This window comes from Tigriopus californicus, chromosome 1 (assembly GCF_007210705.1).
Source record: "Tigriopus californicus strain San Diego chromosome 1, Tcal_SD_v2.1, whole genome shotgun sequence".
NCBI lineage: Eukaryota > Metazoa > Arthropoda > Copepoda > Harpacticoida > Harpacticidae > Tigriopus > Tigriopus californicus.
In genome coordinates, this window is record NC_081440.1 from 1,873,750 (window position 1) to 1,892,786 (window position 19,037).

The 19,037-nt window shown below is 41.2% G+C and overlaps 1 protein-coding gene across 9 annotated transcripts in view; it reads left to right on the top strand.

Moving 5' to 3' along the window:
• The window catches only part of LOC131886853 (uncharacterized), an 18,445-nt gene extending 1,090 nt beyond the window's left edge, over positions 1–17,355 (top strand). The window contains exons 1-3 of one of the 9 annotated variants that reach the window (XM_059235317.1): positions 20–129; positions 3,386–3,588; positions 15,350–17,355. In XM_059235317.1, the coding sequence (XP_059091300.1) occupies positions 15,488–17,116 (1,629 nt within the window). In that variant the 5' untranslated portion in view covers positions 20–129; positions 3,386–3,588; positions 15,350–15,487 and the 3' untranslated portion in view covers positions 17,117–17,355. The other 8 variants (XR_009373956.1, XR_009373957.1, XM_059235300.1 and 5 more) reach the window with 8 other exon arrangements.
• The last annotated feature ends 1,682 nt before the right edge of the window (positions 17,356–19,037 follow it).

The window sequence follows — 19,037 nt, forward strand, 5'->3', positions numbered from 1 at the left end:
CCCAAACGTCTAATTTTCCGCGATCAAGAAATAGGAAGTCTATTTTGTTCGAATCGTGCGAGCCTCTTGTCCCAAGTTTCATGGGAATTTGAATAATTTATGGTGGAACTTTTGACATCAAGTTGTTAGGTGAGTGATATGTTCTTCCACTGGATCAAGTCAGCTTTCATCCGCCTTAAATAGTTTGTTACAAAAACCAGATGGTTTAGACCTTCCCTTGGTTACGTTTGTGATCTGGAAAGGATGGTTTATTTTAGTACCCAACTGTTTTGATCATCAGAGAGAGTGTGGTGAGATTCCGATTCCAAGTGTGACTGACACACCAACTGTCTACAATCTGCCAATGTAACTGAATCCCGCCCGGATTCTTTTTGATCCGTTGTTGAATCACCTCCCACCCTCGCTGTAGATGTCGCAGAACGTGTCAAATGTGCAAATGGCCATGGAAGGTGAACGCTTATTGCATTTCTTTCCTGGAAAACAGTGTTTGTATAATGAAGGCACAACTGGCACGTTGGTACTGATTATGGCCCTGACAACCCCTCTTCCATTTTGAACGTTCGTTCGGGAGTTGGTGTCTCACCCAGGTGATGACGATTCTCTTAAAGGAGTTCCCAAGAAACTGATGCAGACATCGCGGAGGGTTAGTCTGGATCACAGAGAAGATAAGTTGTGAGATGCATTAAAGCACTTTGGTACTTGACCAATATTTATTTATTTTATGTATGAATCTTTAAAGGTTTGTTAACTTCGTACAAACTAGTTGTAATTCCCCATTCTCCTTAAAGGGGAAATTAATTTCATGCCGATTAATCGCTTAATCATTTTAAATACAGTTATAGGGGGAGATAACTGAATAAGTTTCCCTTTGAAAATCCAATTTAAACAAATAAACTACTTTCTGATTTTATGAAAAGCAAAATCTATACCAAGGGGTTTTCGCTCTATGAATTTAGGGTACAAAACTGCGTTGAGAGACATATCGTTTCCCAATCAAATCTCCCATTTCTTGGTAGTCTTTATTCCTTCTCTCATAATTATGTTCTAATCCATGTATCCGAATACTCAAAGCTGTTCAAGCTATGTAATAGAGCATGAGTAGAGAGAGAGAGAGCGAACAACGGTTGTCGGTACATAGGGAGTAAGAAAGAGCTCTAAAGAGAGCTTGCCTACTTTCCGATTCTTCTCCTGGAACGATGTCTCTTTGATCCGGCTTCCCGGAATACTTCCCCGATTTTCCGAGGAATCATCATCCGACTCTGGAAATACCGAAGCAGGTCATTTTGCACCTCGTCAAAATTACGCACTATCTAATGTACCTCCCATGCTGTAGACGAAACTTTCACCCCAGCCAGGATACAAAGTAAAGCAAATGTTTTAAGCCGAGGCTTTTGTGCCGTTTCTGGGAAATCCGACAATAATCCGGCTGAAAATGGCACAAGGAGGGAGGAAAGGATGGATATCCGCCCATGAATGTTGACATGGTTTTTTTTCTTCTTCTCGGAATTGAAGCTAAATACTCGGGCCTTTATTTCAGTTCAAAGAATAACTTTGTCGAGCTTTGAGCTTTGTTTAACTCGATTACTTATATAGCAGTTGGTAGTTGATAGTCTGACGACTCTGAATAAGATATTGCATCATGGTAGACGAACTTGAATAGCCGAGCACTTGCTCGAATTCTGAGAATTGCAAGGAATTGTTTTATGGCCCTTTCAATTTCCAACTGAAAGCCATGACGACCAGGTTTTTCCACCTTTCTTTCAATGAATGAAGGCGGGAGAATGGCTTGAAACACTCATGAAATGAACATTAATTCAACTTTGCCAAATCATTTAGCAATTACTATTTGCTTTTTTCCATTCACTGAGCTTATTTGTATCCCGCAAGAGAAGACATAACTCGTATGTTTCTCAATGGCTGCCATACAGGCGATTTCCCGGAAACGAAAATATTCTTTTTCTTCTTTGAGCTATGGTGTTACAAAATTACAAAAGGATCGATTATTCTGAAGCAATTTGCTAGTCTATTTGATACTTGAAATCGATTAAATTTTCCATTGATTATTCCCATGAACTGCTGTTAGGACGAACTCCTAAGCTGTTTGACTTATTGCGATGGTTAAGAGCGATCGACAGTTCGACACCCTGCGCTATCAACTAGGGTAGGATGAATAATTGTTGACAAGACATTAACACTCAAAACGCATGCTAGCACCAATGAGCCATTTCTGAGAAACTGACTCAAACCGTTCTTCCGCTTAAAACCTCGCCCTAAAAGCGTTGCTCCCTGAGTTCAAGATCAGTCCTGATTGTAATTTTCAGCTAGTCATCAGAAAGTCTCAGGCCAAGCAAGAATGGAGCGTCTGAAGCGCATGCAAGATAGAGCAAGACCTTTCTGACCATACCAACACAAATCACCACGTGCACGAGACTCTCGTCTTAGTGCATATGAATTTGCCGGTCATTGCTATTCTAGAAAACATTTGGGGATCAACATGAGTTTTCTTTCAACGGTTGATCCAATATTACTTTAATGACATACCAGGGGCAAATTTGATGGGAAAAAGTTGTGACTACAATTGATTAGATTTGTCTTAAAAAAACAAAGCCAAAAGTCTCTAGGGCTAGAATTTCAATGTATTACAAGAGAAATAGTAGATACATTGGGAAATATCGCCGGTTGACAAAATGCTCGAAATAGTCGTATGTCCAAGGAAAGAGATATTCGGCATTACTTCATTTGCTCTAGTTCTGATCTCTCTTCGGTTTTGGCATGTAACTCTCTTCATTTCCGAAGTGTGCCAAACTTTTTGGTTACGTGATGTTCAGTACAAAACTTGTCACCAATTAATTTGATGAACCCCAAGATGGCTGCTACGATATTTCGTAGAAAGTTGTAATTTAGGTTCATAAACATAACTACTCAAATCGTCCTGTTGTCAAGCAACCAAAGTTGCATTAGTATGTTTCTCGTTGTTCGTGTTTGGTTTCTTTCTTTGAATTTGCAAAATGGGCAAAAGCCTGTTTCCACGTGGTCTTTCCCGGTTTTAATCATCGTTATATCATTCGATGTAGGCCCGATAAGTTTATTGCTTTGGCAACGTGGTACGTCCATAATTTTAAAATCATTATGTGTCGCCCAAAAATGAATTGGAAAATCTGCAAATGGGGAAAATACCGTCGGATGAGCCTTCGTACGTAGAAATACCCTTTGAAGACATATTGTTTGTTTTATGTTTTCGTGCCATGAATTTGATTCATCTCAGCTGTTTTTGTCAGCCTGAGGATTCAATCTGGCCGTGTTGGTTAGCATGATTGGCAGGCAATTGCACTGAAATGGAGTAAAAAGATGGTTTCCGATAATTCGTTGCCTTTATCTATTTTAGTTGGAACAGCTCTTATTCGAACGAACCATCAAGAGCTTCTCTCGAAAAGACGGATTCTTGGTAGAGGGATTCAATGCTTCGATCCACTTCCAGCCACTCGTTTGATTAGCGTGTCTTCGTCCAGTGAAGCTTTTCTCGAAACCACGGATGTGGGTTTAGTTTTACTAAGAAGAACCAAAAGCAGCCAACCACCAAAAAGTCAGGTAAAAAAAATAATTGAGAAAAGCCTCAATCCCTTTTCTCAGTTCAGGTATGAAATCCTGGATGCTCAATGAGAAACAATAGCGTTCGTTGGGGCGCTTGAATCGTTGAATGTTCAAACAGGGTGTGGCTTGACTTTACTTTGCATTTGTACAACTTTCCACTTGATGAAGCAGATTCTATAAGCTTCACCGCTCCACGAAGTATGGTTTACGTTCTGCACTTCAGGGGGCGCTATGTGAGCTAGCCTGTACCAAATAAATGGCCGATTGGGTCCATTCCTCTCTATTGAAGTAAAATGGGTTTGAGTTGTTTTTGGGTAATTCTATTAAAATCTTATGTATGGTTGGACCCAGGTCACATAATGTCTAGAAAAGAAATAGTGTTCATGGCATGTCACATGTAGTTTATTTACAAATCTACAATGCCTTTTCCCTATTTTGTTTAGGCTGTCTGACGTTGAAAATAAGGGCCCCTATGTACGTAATTATTTAGCGCTGCTACAATGCTCTGAAGGAGCAGTTTTTGAACTGACGTCTTTTAGTTTATGTTAGAAGAAGAAACTGCAGAAAAAGAGAAGTGTCAAGCTTTAAGGTCTTGATTATATAGCAAAAAAATTGGTAAATGTTGGAGAGCGTTTGATGTAGGATATTGACAAAAAAAGTGAAAATAAAATAAAGTATTTTTTTCTATAAGAAGGTTGGTTATTACATGCAATGCAATTCATTAATTGGGGTATTAGGGTCAGAAAGTTATCCATGTCTGGACAGGAAAGCTGACTGTGGCATTGTTCAAAAACAATTTTCCATAGGCAGTGTCATGATACTTATCTGATGGGCTCTTTGTCTTTGGTTTATATATAGTATCTTAAAGCTTGTGTATGAAAGTGTGATTTTGTTTCAATACTATTGCCTGGGCCTTGTTTTTAATTTACTTGAAATCAGGATCCTAAATACAGATATTTTTCTTGACGGTGGAGAAGCTTTTTAGAAAGGGTGTTTTGTGAAGTGATTGTCTTTTGGTAGAGCTTAACATTGTTAGTTCTAACTAGAGGGCTTGTCAGCAAAAAGTCAATCCAACCAAGCCACTTGAGACTTTGCTTTGAACACATTTTGGTAGTTGTGCAACAAGGCATCAGGCTGATCAATTTCTCTTGTGTTACTCAGTTTCAACCGCAGCAGACAAATGAGCCATCAAATCACTGGCTCCCTGAATTCGGAACTTGATTTTGAGAATGATGTAACTAAATGTGTTCAAAGCCCATACCCATAGGACACACCAGGCAGCTGCAGGGGAGCCAAAAAATTCTCAGAAATCTTGTGAGTGTCGTTTCTCTGACCAGCCCTTGAGTTCCAACCAAAAAAATCAAACAGTACTGGTCCAAATTAAGGTGTGTCATTGACATGCAAGTGTAATGAACAAAATGAAGTATCTTCCAGATATGGTATTTGGATTTGAGAGCTGTGCCTTGCTCAGCCAACAAAGTCAGCTATCCCATTTTTCAACACATTTTTGCAAAAAGTTTCCTCTTACTCCATAACCAGATGGATTCTTGGTATATTGGTAGAGCAAAGTGGACTTTTTCCCAGAGATAAATCAAGGAAGAGAATACGAGTAAAACTGTGGACCTCTCTGATGCTAGGAATCTGCGTTGTCACCACATCCCTATAAAATGTGTTGCTAGAATATGCAACTAATTTTGGCTGAGCCTGACCCTACATTCGGGAATCGGATGTTCCCCACCCTCCTTCCTCGTCAAGAATCGGCCAGCCTTGTCATTAAAGCAGGCAGATAGGCAGGCAATGACCCGGTGTGATGCGTTGACAATGACGCCAAATAAGGGAATTCATCGGAACCGCAGCTCATTCCGCCTGGCTACCCCTACCTACAATATGGTGACTTTTCTCCTCGTTGGATTTTTGTACATTCATTTCGTTGAAAGAATGACTTTTGGGAAGCCTCTGATTTTATCCTCCTTACCAACGGAGTCATTGTTCAATTGAAGCGGCGTGTTTTCCAAATCCAGCCGCCGGGAGGGCCAATTCCTCGGAAAGATGATTGGTCGGACGGACGGACGGACCTCATGATGCAAACAGTTGAGAAAGAATCGCTACCGGCAAATCATCTGATACTCACTCTCATGGCCACAGGTAGTGAGACTGGTGAAGTCGACATCAATCGTCAAGTTGGACTTGGATAGCCAAGTCGGACAACATATGGGTGGATGATGATTAAAATATTGCTCCTGATCCCTCGGAATTCGTGTTTTCGTTAGAAATATAATACGACCGCCAACTGCCAAGCCTGCTGAACGGGCTTCAAGTTACCTTTTGGCCACAAAAATACTCGTGGTTCCCGAGAAATGAAACATAGGAGAGAAAGCGCGGAGGAAAGTGATATTCCCCTTGAGCCAAAGGGCCCTTCACAGAAACTAAAGGAAAGCTTGCCACTTGCACGAATTACTATTTGTATGTACGCCAAAATACCAGAATTTCCAATATTCAACCGGATCCATGGATAACCACGGTCAAACTGGAATGAATTTGCTTTTCAATTTTCGAGTAAATTGTGTGCTTTGATATGGACTTGATTCAACTTCAGTTTTGAGTTTACGTCGAACATTTGGGGATCCACTTATCGCTGTCTTTTGACACATACGTCGCCCATTCAGTTTGGCGAGTGAAACTCCTTTTGATCGAGGCAGATCTGCATTTGATTTGCATTGAAACTCTTTGACCATTGAAGTCTTTAGAATGTTGAGTTGACAAGAAATGGAGAAAAAATTAGAAACGCTACAGTGTATGCCCTTCTAATCGAAATTCGACCAAAGATCAATACTGTCGTCAAATTATGCGGCATTTGAGTGGGATGAAACCATTTAAGGATATTCCATCAGAATGATAAAGAAATGAGGATTTACTCATTGATATTATATTTAGAATTCAACTTGAACTATCGACTTTGTCTGTAACATGGGTTTAGTCTAATATGATGGTGAAAATGTCATATTCTTATATAAGATATAAATAAAAACTTGTCTGATCTGATACTAATCCTATTTTTATCTTTCATTTTGGGGTATTTGAGTACTTTGGTTCTTTTGCCACACCCATCATTTCAAAGTTCTTGTAAGATATTTTTATTGTATTGAAATCTTTAATGTGCCCAAAACTGTTTTTGCTTCCATGATTTGCTTTCTTTTTCATTTCTACAACTGCCGTTAGTATTGGTCAAAACTACATTCGTTTTGTTAATATATTGCCTATTGCCTTGGAACAAACAAAGAAATCACTTCCGTTTTTTTTATCTACATTTCTTTAGCTTTGAATATATATTGAAATAATAAAACACTTAAACAAGCAAAAACACTCTTTTCTGCCAACCAGTCACTACCAAGAATGCGCCCAGGATTTTTTCACTATTGCCTCGATTCTGTTTCACTTGATTAGTAGATGTTACCGGATTTCCAACGAGTCTAGTTTCCGAGAATCGATTGGTTTTTTGTAGTGGTTCCAACCATGAATCTGTATTTTGCGTTTGGTTATGTATGAGGATGGCTTGAAAGTGGAACGAAATACTCATCTCACGAGGCACTTCCATGTGAGAGTGGCATATCCTTTGTATGTCTCGTACATATGAAGAGAAGTTTTCTTTGAATAGGAAACAGGAGAGTCAAGACAAGCCCCCAAAGGACAGATGATACGATCTTGTTTACATCCATCATCTGCTACTTGTCCCAGACATAACAAAGCACAATGCTCCATGTAATTTCCTTCGTCCAAGAAAACGCTTTAGGCTTTCAAGACCTGAACTGTTATCGAGCGGCTTTGGAAAAGTAATCGAATATCAACAACGAAAGCTGAGGTAGGTTTGTTTATTGTTTAGGAATAGCTGAGACATTTTTGAATAGAATAACATTGACCAATTTCGTTTGGCATTCCTAATAATGTAAGAATGGCAAGGTTTTGAGTCATTTTTGAAGTCTTTTTTCTATTATGTTTATGCTCTTATCTTTGCTTGTTCCATACTGAAGGGAAGTTTAACCAAATACCTTATTGTAAATTGTTGTCAATCAAATTGCAAACAGAGCAACATTGAATTTATTTATTTTATTTGAAACGAAAGCCATTGATCTTTAACGGTCTACAATGAGGGGACGATATATTTCGGTGGGGGCAAGAGTATTTTCTAACGGAAACATGGAATTTACTAGTAATTAATTTTTGATTGCAACTTTAGTGCAAATGTTTTCAAATGGATTGGTAATATTTTAATCGAAAGTTTGCCACTCTATTTCTTAATCTTGTCTAGTGTTCCAAACGGTGTACACAATTGATAGACTCTAATCTATTTTTCCAGTTATGAATGCACTAGTACCAATTATACTGAAAGGACAATCAAACGCGTACCTAGCCATCAAAGATATTAAGAGTCAGTTATTTTATTCGTACTACCCAGAAATTGGAATCTGACAACTCAAATCGCTTTTCATAAGAAAACTTGCAAATACAATTCCAGTGCAACCTTACAGCAAAAGACAAGACCGGTCTGACAAATCAAATTCTTTGGCGGATTCAAAATATCATGTACATCTTGTCACATCAATTCGTTTCTTTTGGCATTCACGCTCTTGTCCAATTTGTTATCAGAGTCCAAAATTTAAGGGCTGGTTTGATGGCTTTGAAGCATCTTCTATTTGGGCCAAGCTGAAAGCGTTTGTGAAGGTATTTTCGACCATTGCCCTACCGCTGTTGGGTATGAAATCTCCAGCAATTCAAGAGGAAAACTCATAATTATTATTTCTATGCATAGAATTTATGATACGCCAACGAACTAGAGATGTTGGATCTAGCTCCCATTGAGCTTAGGTTTGATCAAAATTTTGGTCCTGTCATTTGATCAACTCTTACATATTTCCAACGAATATTTGAGGTCAGCAAATTAAAGAATTAAGGAGCCCGAGAGAGAAGAGAAGAGAAACACTCTTTGTTCTTACTAGCCTATATTCTCGAAGGCTTGAAAGTGCTCTCAATATGATTATAATTTGTGTTTATAATAGGTGTAGCTCAAAACTCCTTTAAAAGAAATTTCTTCGAAAAGGAATGGTTTGTCTTGATGAAATATTCTGTCAATTTTCTTGCTAGGTTAATCAATGAGCGTTTATTGCAAAAGCTGAAAATGATAAGAGAAACCTGAAGCCAGAGTTACGAAAATGAAAAGTTGTGTTATACAATATGCAATGTCGAATAGCTAGTTAGAAAAAGCCCATGAACCAAAAGCAAGAACCTTTTACACAAAGACAACTAAGAGGAAATTACCACCACTAATGGTTACATATTGCTCGGAATTCATTAGAAAGACTGAAGCATTCGCAAAACGATCGTGAGTGGACAGAAAATGGGGAAGTCCTCCGCAAGCACTTTCTTTGGAACTTGTCAGACCCAAGAGACTAGCGAGTAAACCAGAAGTTCTGATTACATATTGTAAGCCTCGAATTAATGAGAACGTCATTTACCAACTGCAGCTCGGCCGTGAGTGAGTGAGTGTGTTTGTGTTTGTCTGTGTGTGTGTGTAAATAGGTAAGCAAATGCGTAAGTAGTGAATGTACTTGGCATTTCTGCTCTATCCCCGTCATTTCTTGGAACAAGAAAAATTCGAGTCTCATTATTCGAATAGAAATCATCCAAGTGGAACCAATGAGTCTTCGCTGGCATCTCAGGTATTTCCGTGACAGGTTTGACGAGGGATGTATGCGTGCTTGTGATCGTCTTGATGCCGTTGAAGTTCATTGAAAAACAGGTTTTACTTTTCCAGTTCAAGGAAAAGAAGGAAAAGAGTACAACAAAACAAAAGAAACCTTTTTAAAGCTGTAAGCTCGCGACCGGACGGATTTCTTCAATAAATCCGCCTGATGAGTCGTGGCAGTAATAGAGCATCTATTGTATTAGGTGCATGTTTGTTGCTTTGATGGTTTCAAATCTGAGTCAACCCTAAAGGTACAAAACCCATGACTCATTGATAGCTATCATTTCGATTCCAAGGGAGTACCTCAAATGAGATTTTGTGGATTCCATCTTTGTCGTACTCGAACCCACGACCCACCGACCGAAGTGCATCTCGTGGTTTGAATCGGGCCCGAAATGGGCAAATCAGTTGTTGTTTAGCATCGCCATTCCCCATTAAGTTAAATAATGCAATTGTTGCCCATCAATTTCCAAGATTGGTCAATTTATTCCCTAATTTGTACTTGTACCTTACTCTGCCATCACGATCGTAAACCACGCCAAGAAAATGACTCATTCGCAAGCATTCTTAAGCCTTTGACGTAAGTATCGAAATTGAGGCGTCTGGACTTCCAGGCGAATTTGGTCGGGGTCCTCTCTTTCTCAGTTGTCTGTGCCTGCCTCAAGAGTTGAGTGTTGGTTGGTTGGTTGGTTGGTTGGTTCAGAGGACATGACTCATCTTCACTTTTCTAGAATATTCCTGATTGTAAGAGCCAATTATCTCAAGAGACAATCACGAGTAGAGCCTAGCAAAAGTAGGACGAATTTCCGCTTTCCTGGACATTCATGCTCAACAAATGGAGAGAAAAAAAATCGAAGGACGTAGTACTAGTACATTAGCGGGGGAATTTCCCCCTCTCGGGCATGCTTCCCCAGAAGTCCAATGAATTTGGATCCATTTGGAGTTTGAATAAACAAGTGTAACTCTTTGGGTGTATACCAAGTGTATGTTTGTAATATGAATGATAGAATGTAAGTGCTTCGAGAAAACAGCTCTTCACCGTCCGTTTTAGCTCGGGGCGGCCTCAGAAATGCAGAACGAGCTTCGTAGCTGTCAATTTATGAAATTCGTAGAATTTTGCCGGTCCGGACCCTCGTCAGATTTGCAACGTGCCATTATTGCCTACTACGCATCTTGAGGGAGAACGAAGGCATAACGCGTTGGAATCGGCGAAGAAGACTTCCCATGAGGAGAAAAACGATGTTAGGGAAAAGGGGACTTAAAGGGAAGACTCCAAACAGGAAAACAAAGGCGACGTTCAGATTTGTTGACGTTTTATGAATCTGTTTCACGATGTGATGAAATAGGCACCTGAGGAAAATTGCTATTTTGTTTCAGTCAACTGCGGGAATCTAGACAGGGTCGCTAAGGTTGAGAATTAACAACTTCGATTTGAGCCGACACATTGTATTCTTATTCAAATGAGATTGACCCCAGGTCGCTACAATAATGGACTTGAATTTTCAGCTTTCAAATATGTGTCTATATTTTTTACTCCAATCGAACAAATGGGTCAATGTGATCATCTCTCACAATGCAATACATAACAAGAAGCTTCGAACGAAGGCTAGTTCCTTCATTCTGTTTAGAGTTATGTAGCGATTTTTGAGAGGGTATAACTTTTGGTCCAGTCGTCCGATGGAGCTAAACATTAGACTGCATAATTGTAGCAACCAGAGGCTATTCTCATTTGAAGAAGAACGCAATCCTTTGATTAAGATCCAAATTGTTACTTTTTGACCTTAGTGTTCCCGTTCATGGAGCAGGGATGCTCCATCCAATTTCGAGGCGTTCATGAATAATCATTGCGTCACAGTTGTCTTGTAAAGGGAAAAGGATTGCTATTAAACTTGATGGTGAAAAGGTGTTAATGCAGTAAGTTACTACTCTCAGTGAGTTATCCTAGAAGTAGTTAGTTCCTTCACCTGTTTAGTCTTCTCTGCCAGACATTATCTCCAATCTGCCACAGAAAGCATGTGACAAGAACAGGGAAGATTTGATTCCAGAGAACTTGACACTTGCTTGAACTCAAGGGCAGTTACCATGAGACCTTTATTGTGATCACTATATGTTTCTGAACGATCGAGGACGCTAATACAAGTGACCAGTCAATCAGCTTTGTCCCACGACTCGCCAAAATAAGAACCGAAAAGCTTTCATTGAAATGACTCGAGTAAGTTCATGTGTAGCATATCTCAGGACCAACATTTTATTGAATTTTTGAGGTCCTTTCATGAGAGAAACGCATCTTTCTAAAATGAATAGCCACAATATCTTAAAAGATTATCGATCTCAAGGAAATGAATTTGAGCGATTATCTCTCGTACGCCGAACGGCAAACAAAATTTGAAGTACAGTCAATAGTAAAAGCGGATCAACATTCTTGTCAATGAATGCGACACATTTGGACGAATCTTGAGATGATTTTATCTCATCAAATAGAGATTCCTACCAAAATTTTGCGCTATCTCAACTTGTTTTTATTCCCCGGAACTCTGAATGCCAAGGATTTATGGGCAGCTAGAAAGAACCAAGAGAGAACATGTATCATCCCACATCTACAGTACTTGTGTACTGACACTCCAAAATCTTTTAAGTTCCCTACTTGTTTACTCAGCGTTATGAGAGAGTTTTAGGAACTGGCGTTCTAGGAATTTTTCCTACTTTAGATAATAGAACAGTTGTAGATCCGACGTTCCTCAATGAAGGCCTTTGAATCTAGTCAGATTTCAAAGGCTCTTTGAAAAGGGCATTGAACGGACTGCTGATCACCTGTCAATTGGCATTACATCTTTGTACATTTAGCCCCGGCTCGTTAAAGGATAGGATGTCGGTTCTTCACCTTCTTGATTATCGTCTTCGTTCCAAGATGCTGCAGCTCGTGGTTCCCATTGGTCCATGTTCCTGGAACGTAATGGAGGGATCCTTCTCCCAAACAGATAAAGAGCCTCTTAGCCTCCGTCCCAGATTCTGGAGAGCAAGTGTTCCAGGAATCCTTTAATCCATGTGGATGCTTTATTTCCTGGTGACAGCTGATCCACATGGCAATGCCAGACGTTTTTCGAATTTGGAACAAGTGGTTATTACCTTTTCCTTCCGTCAAAGTTGTTCCCAAGAAACTTCAAGATCCACTTGACTGAACACATAACAAAGAAGTCTTTCGTTGCTCAGAGTTCCAGGAAATGCTCTTTGATTGGTGCAGAGTCCAAAATGAAGGCGTCAAAGAGCCTTTTTAGATTGTCGAGATTGATTTCCAAGAACACTTCGAGCAACTCTTGTAGAAGCTATTTTAATCCTCAGGCCTTTGGCACGGGAAAAGAACGTAATAGATTAGGGGACATTTCCGGGGGAGTCTTGGCAACCCAATTCCACGAAGCTCTCATGAGCAGAGAACATTCTTTCAACAGAACCCCCTCAAAGGGAACATAATCAAATCAGGGTCTCATATTTCCAAAAAATGACCAAGATTCTTAGACCTCAAGGCACTGACAGATTTGTTCCCATAACACCTTTGGAAACGTTTCTCAAATGTACCAATGGTCTTCTCTTGTGGGTTTTCATTAATTAATCGAAGCAATAAGAACAGTAGCAATAGACTCTTTAATGAAAACACGCTTGGCAGACATGGTTTTCATGGGAGAAATCATTTATAATTCTTTAGTTTGGTATGAATCTTCACTGCGTTCTTCATTTTGAGCATGTAATTCCCATTTGACGCAAGCGTTGGATTAATCAGAATCAAGTTATTTGCGATTGCGATGATCAGGTGTAAAACTTGAGTTCTACTTTTTGAATGGCCAATCGTTGGATATTCGGGATTAACGTGTGGCTTTGCTTGAAGTGATTCACACTTTGGCCTTCACAATCTTCAAAAGGCCGTTTGCAAATCCTCAAAACTTGAATGGTGACGTTATCCCAAAGTAATGCATAAAATTATCTCTGTAAAAGTGAGTCTTTGATACATGGTAACAAAATTAAAAGTAAGTCACTAAATTGATTAATAAAAGCAAGCATAAAAATGATTTTTCAAAAAAAGATTTCAAAGAACCAAGTAGATATAAGAACGGGAAGAATTAGTCCCTCTGGTGTTGTCAATAGAAACCGATGCTCGCTGAAAAGATTTGTTTACTGTTAGACATGTCGTACAAATTAAAGATCTTAGTTAGAAACCAATTGAGGAATCGCTCAAATACTAAGCAAAGCATATTTAGCTTAGAATGTACTTTCGAGTCTCCGGCCTTTCAACTCGCCGATCAGTGCAATAATTACATTTACCCCATTATTGCAGCGCCTGCCGTGCTTCAATTTCATTGAAGCTGATTATTTGTTTCTAAGCGAAGGTCAATGCGAACATGTGTGAATCGCATAACAGCAAATCACTTTGAACTGCGTTTGAATTGGCTTTGTCCGTAGTTCATGACCGCAGTAAATACGTGTACAGCTTATGTAGAAGAACAACATCAGTAGTAGTAGGAACATATGGACATTCGCATATGCGGTGTAAATAGTGTTTGTCATCCAGGCGTACATAATGATTAATTTGGTTGGATTTCCAATGAAATGTTTGATCTGGGTCTTGAGCGACGTTGACCTCAATGTAGGGTCCTTGTCCGTTCTGAAAAGAATTCAAGGAAAACCTCACGGACAGAGCCACAGACGGACGGGCTATCATCGTCGATAGCCAAGTATGCAATCATTCCTATCTCCCCGGGAGGAGAGTGCTTGGATGGACCCTATAACTTCCACAGAACTTGTTAAACCTCCCATAAACTGAGGCGAGGAAAGAAACATTCGTTCTAGATAACGGCATCCACTTCTGTTTGCTCTTCCAATATTGATCCCAGCGTCAAGCCCTCGTCAGTAGCTCTATGAGCGAGTAATAATCCTTCGTCAGGCAACAATGCCAAGGCTCTGGCCCATGGTCCGTATGACCTCGCTGTCTTTGGCACAATCATCGGGGCCTTGAAATTTCAACTCTGCAGTATGGGATGGGGGTTTGATTGTTGAGGCCGTACTGGCACCAGTGCACCAATTTTCTATCCCACTGGTTCTGTATGCGTCAGTAGGTGGCAATGCGCTCATTCCACACCTGATTGCGAGGCGGTCGTCCCCCCCGACGCCGATCGAGGAGGATCACGATCCCACTTCCCCGAATTCCGTCAATTCGTAGGATTTCTTGTTTATTCAAGCGATCTGCCGTGCCTGGTCGGGTTCGTTCCAGTTGTTCTCGCCTGGCGTCGTTTTTCGGCCAAATCTTGCCCGCGTCCATGGCCTACCCGCTCTCTTTCTCTGTCTCTGTCGTCTTTGTCGTCTGTCTCTCTATCTTTGGCCCTCTGATTCTCGGGTATTAGACTAGTGGAGTAGTTGGTCCTTGTGAGCTGACTCGTCCAAGGAGAGAGGCGGTATGATCATTAAAGATGGCATGGTCGAGCCCTGTCCGACGTCGTCGAATCCAGAGGCTCCCCTGGCGCTAGCTCGGGTCCGGCCACGTAGCAGGCCCTTAGATGGCGTAGAGCGCATGCAAGTTCTGTGGAAAATTGCGCACAGATTCCTGTGAATTCGAGGGAACTGCGCCTTCCGGACGCGGCCCCGTGACAGCTGTACGTTGCGGTTGGATCCCTGGGTTGTCTGTGCTCATCAGTCAGGCCTTGTGTGCTCTTGTGCTCTCTTTGGAAATACTCAAAATTCCGAAAAAGTGGCCTTGTCTTATCGAGGGGGGCGAGGGCAAGAGAAGGTGGCGGTGGTAATGGTGGTGGTAATGCAGAATAACTAGCTAGTACTGCTAGTCCGTTGAAGGGAGTTTGAATCGGAAGAAAAGTCGTCGAGCGTGTGCTTGGTGAGTGTGTGTGCCATGAGGCAACAGGCTTACTGGCCTACGAGTTCTCGGTAGTAGTGTGGAAGATATACATTGTAGGTACGCTTGCCTGAACACTTTAATGATGATTTGTCGGCTTTCAATCCTCAATCCTCTCTTTGCAGTCTTGGGATACACATCTAACTGACATATCAGCATCCCCATCTTCTACATTATCATCATCAGCATCAGCATCACCAAGCTCCAAGTTGCAAACACTTGGTGATTGGACAAGAGAGGCTATTATTCTCAAGTGTGCCAACATGCTTCATTGTCCAAGATGTTCGGGTCCTTTGGAAGTGCGGCCGAACTTGGAAAAACCCATCAAACAATCGCCATCAGAGACAGTGATATCCGTTGATCCCTTAGGTCGAGTGTCTCCATCTGTTATGTCTGAGCCTTGCACCGGAGATCCGGTGGAGAGGCCCAAGACCTTGCCCAAACCCACTATCGCTCCCTACACTTCCCCTTCACTAGGACCCATCGTGACATGTCCAGCTGGAAAAGCGTGTCCCCACTCATCCACATCCGGCAATATCACCCTGGCACCATCACCATCTTCCGTCTATATGAGTGGTGGAGGTGTGACACAGATGTCGAATTGTCTTCAATCCTCTCAGCAGCAATCAGTGATACAAGATGTGAATTCCAGAAACTTTATGCAAATGAACACAATGGGATCCCACATCAATCTCCTCGGAGGTCCCGATGTGCCCGGGCTGAACGTGAGCAACATCATGAGTATGGGCATGGGCCAGAGTGATGAATCTCGAAACTCCCCGTCGCCAAACCAATTCGTACCTGCCGGCTTTTGCCTCTCTCAGTCTTCTGATGGAAATGGCTCGCCACCTCAAGAATCCCGCAATGTTTCATGTCCCTCAGTGAAGTGTAGTGTTCCTTCATTCCATTGTCAGCACCCTGGCCAAGGTTTCACATGTTCCTCAGCCAGTCCTAATTCATGCCAGGTACAACAGCAATTTTACCCGGCCCAACAACTCGCCTCTCCAATGTTTCTCACTTCAACCATAAGTCCATTGTCAGCTGTCAACCCGGCTTACGGGATTCCTACCTTATGTCAACCATCGACTCCAGCTATTGTGGTCTGTTCCAATGGCTCGCCATTCTTCCTTCCTCAATTCTCCCGACCCATGAACCAGTTCCACTCCCAAGGGTCCATGTGGGTCAACACGCCCATTACCACTTCGACCGGCACTAGCGCTGGACACCAGGCATGCAACCATTCGACCGCTTTTGTCGCTCCAACCCCTCGGATACCATCCCCGGTGGAGGGCCCTCAGCTTGTCACTCCCCCAAAGGTGGCCTCTCCTGTCCCAGCAGCTACTTTGAATGAGATCATCAAGGAGAACAGAAAGCGTTTGGAACAGAGCCATTGGTATTACCCGAAACTCAAGTGGGATAGCAGCTCAGACCTGTTGGCCAATGCGTCTCCAGGAACGTTCCTCGTTCGGGACTCGGCTGATCCCCGATTCCTCTTTTCATTGTCAGTTCAGCGAAGCTCCGAAGGCCCCACGTCCGTGAGAATCCATTTCCGCGGAGGCAAGTTCCGCCTGGATGCCGAGGAGTCCATCCGTAATCTGATGCCCGAGTTCGCCTCCGTGGTCGACTTGATCGAGTATTATCTCTCCATGTCCTCGGCCCCTACGGCCGATATGGAGAAGAAGAAACAGGTGTGGATTGACAACATCGGCAAGCTCTCCTCACCCATCTGTTTGAAACGACCTCTCTACAACAAAGTTCCCAGTTTAGCTCACTTCGCTCGGCTGTCCATCAACCGACAGAAGACTGACGTGAATAAGCTCAATAGCCACGAGCAGCTTCAATTGCCGACCAAGTTGGTAGACTATCTCACGGAATACCCCAACATTGTTTAAAACGCTATTGTGATCTTCTGGCTGAGAGAAACCCGTGCGGCAAAACGACGACATTCTCAATCGACTTTTGCAAACAACTTTTATAGGAGCACCTCTCCCACAAACCATTCATTCATTCATTTATACACTACAACTATATGATAAATACATTCAGATATATGTCTACATCTATCAAAAGCGTTTGAGAAAAAGACCTACGAAAACGTACGAACCATGAAAATAAAACATCACAACTTGAACCATCGCCTACAAAAAAAAACACGAATTCTTATTTCAATCAAGTCATTTCTAGGGGATTTAGCTGAAAGGTCTTCTTTTCAGTCCGATGGTCACAGGGGGTAAAACTCCCGGGAACTTACATGAAAGCACATTGGGTTGACAAATGGCATTTCTCGCCGATACACGGGAAGATAACTCCCAGGCCAAAAAGGTGGGTCTTGATTATTCCATTGACGTCAGTAGTTTGGATGAAACCGCATTGGAAATGGCATAAACGTATCCGAAACTTTACCCAACAAGGATTCCCTACAACTTCACATGTCATTATCTGAGTGGAAAATTTGGCCCGAAATTGCTTCACTTGCCAGGGACACATATATCAGTCCCTATCAATGAATTCTAGCTCACCTATGTAAGAAAAACTAAATGAATGGAAGCATCGCTCGCGAAATGAATTTTGGTGATTATTGGTCTTTCCTTAGTACAAACGAGAACTCCTTTCCTCTTGTCACAATGAAACGAGGAAAACTCAACCTCAGATCAGTTTTTTCTTGATTTTAATGTGCGTCATTCTCAGTGTTGCCATTGCTTGAGTCTTTAAAGCACGCATAAGCGTTGAACTTGCAATGACTTTTGTTTTTACTTATAAACTATGGATTATATCAGGTAAGTGATAGAAATAGCAAATCACAGTAGCAACAACATGATCACAAGGACCTGACTCGATCAATGAGTCCAAAACATGTCACTTCCAAGGAATTCTTTTCAGAAGAATAAACATTTCTCAAACTTGAAATCTGATTTTGAATCATCCCATTTGAACGTGTCTAGCTGTAGCTAGGGTGCAATCTGCAGTGTAAATCTGTGAATTTCCACTTCCACGGAATTTGAGACCGAGATCTTTTACTGGTGATGAACTGAAATTGACCCCAATGTACTTGCACGTACAGTATAATGAAGCCACTCCGTTTATTCACAAGAAAATCCTTTTTATTGAGGTTTGCAAATGCGACTTATTTTAAAATATTGCAAGGATACACCAGCCAGGATTTTGGCTTGGGCCGAAAATTTCCATAGTTGCAATGTTTCTGGCGAGAATTTGCTTAGGTAGCTATTTTGACGCCATAAGTTCTCCCACTTTTTTGCACAAGCTGAATTTGCTGGCGCATTTAAAAAAAAAATAAATAAATAAATTCTGGAGCTTTTTGAACACCTGTCCCAAATCATAATTTTCATGTCATACTGACCAGACAAGTTTTGTTGCCCCAGTAGGGCAAGGTTCTTAGAAACCAAGAGGATTTGTCCTGCTATTTTTCTTCAAGGAATCAAGAAAAGACCCTTTATATTTGAATGCTAGGCTGGTATTTAGAATTGACGAAAATTCAACTAATAGTCATAATAATAGTAATATAGGTGTATTTGGCCCCACTATTTCGATTGTGTTATTATTGTGCGTTTTCGATCATAAATGTCGGGATCCAAAATGTAAATATTCATGGAGAACGGAACTTGACCTTTTCTTTTCGAGGTTGCGTTCACTAAGCCATAATCTTGCGCGGGAGAAAATTATTTATTTTTCACAGGAAAAAATTCTTGTCAAACGCAACAATATCAGCCTGTTTTAAAGCAAAAACGACACATAAAAAGAATAAAAAAATTGAAGCAATTACCCAAGGTTTCAATATACTTCGGTATTTCAATC